At 48.5% G+C, this 6,234-nt stretch overlaps 1 protein-coding gene across 1 annotated transcript in view; it reads right to left on the bottom strand.

Moving 5' to 3' along the window:
- The window catches only part of NUP188 (nucleoporin 188kDa), a 59,527-nt gene that overhangs the window by 5,728 nt on the left and 47,565 nt on the right, over positions 1-6,234 (bottom strand). Inside the window, exons 27-33 of the mRNA XM_008579660.1 lie at positions 5,710-5,850; positions 5,226-5,293; positions 4,603-4,798; positions 2,371-2,448; positions 1,963-2,048; positions 1,545-1,690; positions 1,061-1,242 (exon numbers count right to left, since the gene is read on the bottom strand). Of these exons, the coding sequence (XP_008577882.1) occupies positions 1,061-1,242; positions 1,545-1,690; positions 1,963-2,048; positions 2,371-2,448; positions 4,603-4,798; positions 5,226-5,293; positions 5,710-5,850 (897 nt within the window). The remainder of the gene's footprint in view (positions 1-1,060; positions 1,243-1,544; positions 1,691-1,962; positions 2,049-2,370; positions 2,449-4,602; positions 4,799-5,225; positions 5,294-5,709; positions 5,851-6,234) is intronic.

The raw sequence follows: 6,234 nt of genomic DNA, 5'->3' as shown, positions 1-6,234 counted from the left end.
GAACCCGTGGCCTTGGTGTTATCAGCACCGCACTCTCCCTAGTGAGCCACGGGCCAGCCCCATGCCAGTGGCTTTTCAATCTTATTTTTGACCACCTCCCACAGATTGCACTTCAATGTACACATACCTACATATCTTCAGTAACAGTACCCACCCACCCCCAATCATGCAAAGCACGCTTACATTTTCTGTTACATTTTATTCTAGTTCATTTTTAAAAAATGCTAGTTGTAACCAAATGAGCTAATTCCAAGACCCACTAATAGGTCATGACTCAGTTTGAAAAACGTTGCTTCATACTCCCACCAGAGTGATTTCTAGAATACAAATTGGATCATTTTTCTTCCTTGCTTAAAACCTTTAAATTATTTCCTATTTCACTTCAAACCCAGATCAAAGACCCTGACAAGGCTGCTGTCATCCAGCCCCCAGCTCTCCAGGCCTCTCTCACCCCACACTCCCCAGCCCTTACCTTCACTCTTTGCTCACTAGGCCTTTCTTCCAGTCACTAGAGGCATCTGACCCACAGCTGGTCACATGCTCTCCTCACTGCCCAAATCTCCCTGGAACCCTTCGCCTGCCCCACTCTAACCAATTCTTTAAGTCATCACTTGAAAATGCACGTTCTAGGGGCTGGCCCGTGGCTCACTCGGGAGAGTGTGGTGCTGATAACACCAAGGCCACGGGTTTGGATCCCTATATAGGGATGGCTGGATAGCTCACAGGCTGAGCGTGGTGCTGACAACACCAAGTCAAGGGTTGAGAACCCCTTACCGGTCATCTTTTAAAAAAAAAAAAAGAAAATGCACTTTCTGTCCAAGTTACTAGATCAGATGTGAACCCAAGCTGCAGGTTCTTCCTGCACTTCTCTCCAGCAGTACTTGTCATAATGGGGTTCTTCTGTTTCTCTGCACAGTCTGATTTATTAACTTTCCACACCAGGCTATGAACTACATAAGTGCAGCGACTAGCTGTTTTGCACACTAGTCAGCCCAGGGCCTGGCACAGAGCTGGGGATAGTTGGAAGAAGTAGAGACAGCCTGCTAGGGCACTCCCTCACCCCATCACGTTGGTCCTTGTACCGGGGCCGAGAGCCATCATCAGTCTCCATGCTGTCCTTGTCCTCCATGGCACTGCCTGATGCCAGACTATGGCGGGTCTGGTCGAACAGTGCAATCACCTCTTCTTGGAGGGTCTCACAGACATTTAGCACGAGCTGGGAGTACTGCGGGATATCACTTACTGCAGAGCAGACAGGGGAGGGGGACACTGTCATGCTCACCAGGCCAACTCTCACTGCACACCAAGGTTTCCTCCCCAGGCAGGGGGCTGGGAATGCAGTAGATGCTAAGAAGGAGAGTGTCTGTCTCGTGGGAGGAGAGGCAAGACAGATGGGGAAGAAAAAGAGCTTTCTTGAGGCAAGAGTTCCAAGACTGAAAACTCAAGTCACAGGAGAAGCGTCTGGCCCTAAGCTGGAGGAAGCCCCACCCAGGCTGCCTGCCATCAGGCTGCTACTGCTGCTCCCCACTGCCCCTGCCCCTCACCTCTCATCTCCTTCATCTGCAACACTGTGATGAATGCTGAAAACACTTTGGCCTTGGTCTTCTCCATGAGTCGCTGGTCTGCCTGTAGCACTCCCTCCAGGATCTCTGTCAAGGGTCTGAGGATTTCATCCACAGAACCTAATTCTCTAGAAAGAATGGGGAAAGGGAAGGGATGACAGGAAAACACACCTCATATGAAGGCCACTAACTGCCCTCGCTCCATCTCAGGATGCCCACCAAGCAGTCTGCTCCATCTCCTGTTTGTTTGCTATGTCACTCCCATTCCCGATGATGGTAAGCCAGCCTATTTTAGAATCATTTTCTCCCCTTCGGGAAGGTGAAGGGTTAGCAGAGGACCGGGCAGGCACTGTTGAGGAGGCTCCGGCCTTAAGCCCATCTCTTCTGGCACCGTGCTCACCTCTTCCACTGCCGGAGGAGGATAAGCAGCAGAGTGCACATCATGGAGCCAAGGCGGAGGCAGTTCACTGAGGCTGGAACTAGGAGCTGAGGGGAGACAGCAGACCAGTTAGAAGTCTGGCTTCCTGTGAGCAGACACAGCAGGGAGATGTTCACTCCATCCACAGGGCATCTTTCAGTCTCATGCCTTTCTGTGCCAGCAGTGAGCTCACAGGGGTGGAACCAGGAAAGAGGCCAGAAGCTGGCATGACAGCAGCAGACCTCACTTACCTACTGTAGCAGCAGGCCTCCCAGGCCAACTTGAGCCCTCTAACCTGACCACTTGTGCGACCAGCACTCATGAGCTCTGCTATTTGACTTCAGAAACCTTCTCCCCAGGAGAACTGTGAAATCTCCCAGACACACTTACTAACGCTTTGGTCCCATCAAGCACGTCAAGAAAGAGCTGGCGACGCATTGCAGAGTCAGTCAGGTGCACAATATCTGCCTGCAAAGGAACAGAAAAAGGTTTCAGTTGGGAAAATTTCCCAGCGTCTAGTGACCAAGAAATGTGGGGTCCTCTGTCAGGCAATTAGTCATTAATAAGTCACTGTCTCACTGATTAAAATGAGGGCCATGCTGGGACGGCCCGGTGGCGCACTGGAGAGTGCGCCGCTTGGGAGTGCGGCGGCGCACCCGCCGAGGGTTTGGATCCCATGTGGAGACCAGTTCCCGCTCACTGGCTGAGCGCGGTGCGGACGCAACACCAAGGGTTGCGATCCCGTTGCTGGTCCCCGGTACGGGCGCAACACCGAGGGTTGCAATCCCGTTACCGGTCAGTAAAAAAAGACAAAAAGGAAAAAAAAAAAAAAATGAGGGCCGTGCTATTTCTCTGTGGATACTTAGATATGGTCAGAATCAAGCCCAGGTTCACCTTTTCTTGATAACGCTATCATTTTTCTGCTTAGAACCCGACAAAGGCTTCCCAGTGCCTGGGAAATACAAACCGGATGCTTCAACATGGCCCAGGAGGCCCCACAGGATCTGGTCCGACTGATCCTGGTATCACCCCCACCTGTGCTCACTCTATCTAGGCCTGCTCTCCTCCTTCCTCCTTCCTGAACATCCCAAGCTCTTTCCCATTTCTGGACCTTTGCACTTGCTATTTCATGTGCCTAGCCTTTTCTTCTCCGCAGGCTCACCACCTGCAAGGCTTCTTCACACACTCAGGTATCAATTGGGACATATCCTCAGAAAGGGCCTCTCTGACTACTCCTACCTCATGTGTTTGCTACCATATAACATCTTGATTATTTTCTTCATAGCAAATTAATCACTATCTAAAACTGTATTTTTTACTTGTGAATTTGTTTACAATTTACTTCCCTGACAGGCCAGACTCCATTAGATCAAAAGCCTTATCTGCCTCATTTACTGCTATATTCCCTATGTCTAGCATGCACAAGCATTGCACTAACAGCCATCAAATGAATGAATGAATGATCAACATCCTGTACTTAACCAGACAGATTTCCTAGGAGGAAAAAGTATGATGAGATTTTCAGAGCTACACCTCAAGAACTAACTAGGGCCTAAAAGGCAGGTGAGAGAGGTTATACCCTGGGGAATCAATCACTCCCCAAAACGGCTGAGCCTTTTGGGTGTGTCCACAGTCTCAGGGGTCCACAAACACTATCCCACAGCAGGAGTGTTTACACAACTGCTCTTTCTAGGCTCAAAGCTCCAAACGTGGGCAGTCTGGTCCTGGGGAACAAGTCTCACAGAAGATGTGAAAGATGCTTGGAACAAGAAGGCATGTATCAAGCTGAAGTTGTTAATGAAGTCACGATATTAATCTGGACTCCCCAGGTAAGAACAATTCAACACCAAGTATTTATGAGAGGCCAGAGGCTGGCATGACAGCAGCAGACCTCACTTACCTACTGTAGCAGCAGGCCTCCCAGGCCAACTTGAGCCCTCTAACCTGACCACTTGTGCGACCAGCACTCATGAGCTCTGCTATTTGACTTCAGAAACCTTCTCCCCAGGAGAAGGTTTGACACAGCATGACACAGGTATGACACAGCATGATGACGACAAACCACAAAAAATACCAAGAACAATGCAAACTCCTCCCAAATGTTAACTGTCTTTCAAAACCAACTCTCAGTAGAAACACAGTGCAGATAATGGCCTCTGTTCTTTTTCTAAGGAGACCAAGAAATGCAGTTTCTAGACCAATGAAAACAAACTGCTCTCGAGAGGGTACTGCTGCAGCTGTAACTAGCTGACTAGTTAACAAATATTTTACCTGGTGTCTACAGGGCACACAGCACAAGATGCATTTGCAGGAGAAGTAGATGAGGGAAGGGAGCAGCTAAAACCTATCCAAGGCCCAAAAGGAACTACAGGAGGCTTTTAGAAAGGTCTGAAGGGAGTCTAAATTTCTTCTTTGAACTCCTCTTAAAGGTCTCTTGTTGGACTCAACACTCTCAAACACCCCCCATATTAGCCCCAATCTCTTGGCATAGAATCCATTACATTTTAGCTCTCAGGGATAAATCCTGATTTATTCTTCATCCCAAGAGGCTGTACCTGCTAGGCATCCTAACATATCACTGCTAAGATATCAAAGTGAAAATGCACCCAAAGAGGTTCTTACGTGACTGGTGGCAATGATGAGAAGCATCCTCCAGGCGGAGACCAGCATCTGATACTCTAACAAGGAGGTGCAGCTGCTGCCCTCTGTTTCAGCTGTGTGAACTGCCAAGGACTTGACATACCCCGACCAGTAGGCAAAGCGTTTCTCACTGGAAAATTTCTTGAGTGTGTCTTTTAATGACTGGTCTAATGAACCCCTACAGTGTCAAGAAAAAACAAAACCTACAGTTTGATTTTGAAAGCAAATGGGAATGCGATGGGTACAGACCCTTGTTGAAGCAGAGAAAACAACATGGGCATAAAGGCAGATAGCTCCAGGATCACCTCCAATGTGTGAGGCTCATACTTCTTGCTCAACATAATGGGTTGGGCAGAAACCTTTCCAGGATTCCTTCTCCATAAAATCCCAGTCACATGGAGTTTGCTTCACAGTAACTCTTTCTGGTAATCATAAATGCTGTCAATGGATTGGCCAGGGACACAGCTCACTGGCCCTCCACAAATGGTTCCAAACCAGCTTTCTCCTCTGTCTCGGCTCAGACAGCCAGGTGCCCAGTGGTAGGCCACCATGATCTCCCTCTTCCACAACCTTTAATTAAAATCTCAAAAGGGGAAAAGACTCACTTAACTACATAGTATATCTCCAAGCAAATTATCTTCATGATTAGGGCACAGGTTTCCAGGATGCTGGGCTGTGGAGAGGAAGAGCAGACAGACACCAATCATGTGGGGAAATCTTTTCCCTGGTGTCTCCCCACAACACAACAGAGCAGGAACCCAATCCTTGTAATAAAAGCCAAGTACACTCCCTAGCAAATGTGAATGGTCGTCTGACTTGCAAGAGCAGAAGCGTCAGGTCCACAATGTCTCCAAGTGAGTGGAGAAGATCACAGAGCCATCAACACAGAGCAGGGCAAGCCACTTTCCTTCCCAAAGCAAGACATCAAAGGGAGAGGAAGCAGGCACTTCTCTGAGAAAGAAGTTTCTAGTGAAGAAAACATTCTGTTGTTTAATTAGGGAAAGTATAGCTTTCTGCACCTCCATCTCACAGCCCAGCCTTTCCTCCTAGGGACTTCCAGGCACTGTCCCACTCTCCACTACAGCTTACCTCAGATGTTTCTGAGGGAGGAGAAAGGATTCCAAACAGCGGACTAGTTAAATTCTCCCAAAACTTGGGTCTAGAAAGGAAATACATATTGTAAATCACACTTTTGCCCTCCCAAATACCTTTGCCGCTCTCTCCAGATCCCTTTGGTGGTCACTCCTTCATATTACACCAGTCCCAATCCTAACATTTCTCTCACACATCAATTGTTCTTACATAAATGTAAAGGGTTCCATCGATAAAATTACACTTTCCTTTTAATAAGTACAATTATATTTTATAGAGTTGACCAAGAATAGGTTTTGATGGATTTAGCAGAAGGCAGGAACACAAAAGTAGCTGACTCTTAAACATGACACCTGCTGGTGGCAGCATTAAAAAGAAAATAAGTGGGGCCGGCCCGGTGGCGCACTCGGTGGAGGGCGACGCTTGGGAGCGCGGTGGTGCTCCCGCCGAGGGTTCGGATCCCATATAGAGACCAGTCCGCTCACTGGCTGAGCGAGGTGCGGGCGCGACACCGAGGGTTGC

Source organism: Galeopterus variegatus, unplaced genomic scaffold (genome assembly GCF_000696425.1).
Source record: "Galeopterus variegatus unplaced genomic scaffold, G_variegatus-3.0.2 Scaffold80, whole genome shotgun sequence".
NCBI classification, from domain to species: Eukaryota; Metazoa; Chordata; class Mammalia; order Dermoptera; family Cynocephalidae; genus Galeopterus; species Galeopterus variegatus.
This window is presented reverse-complemented; position numbering and strand designations above follow the sequence as displayed.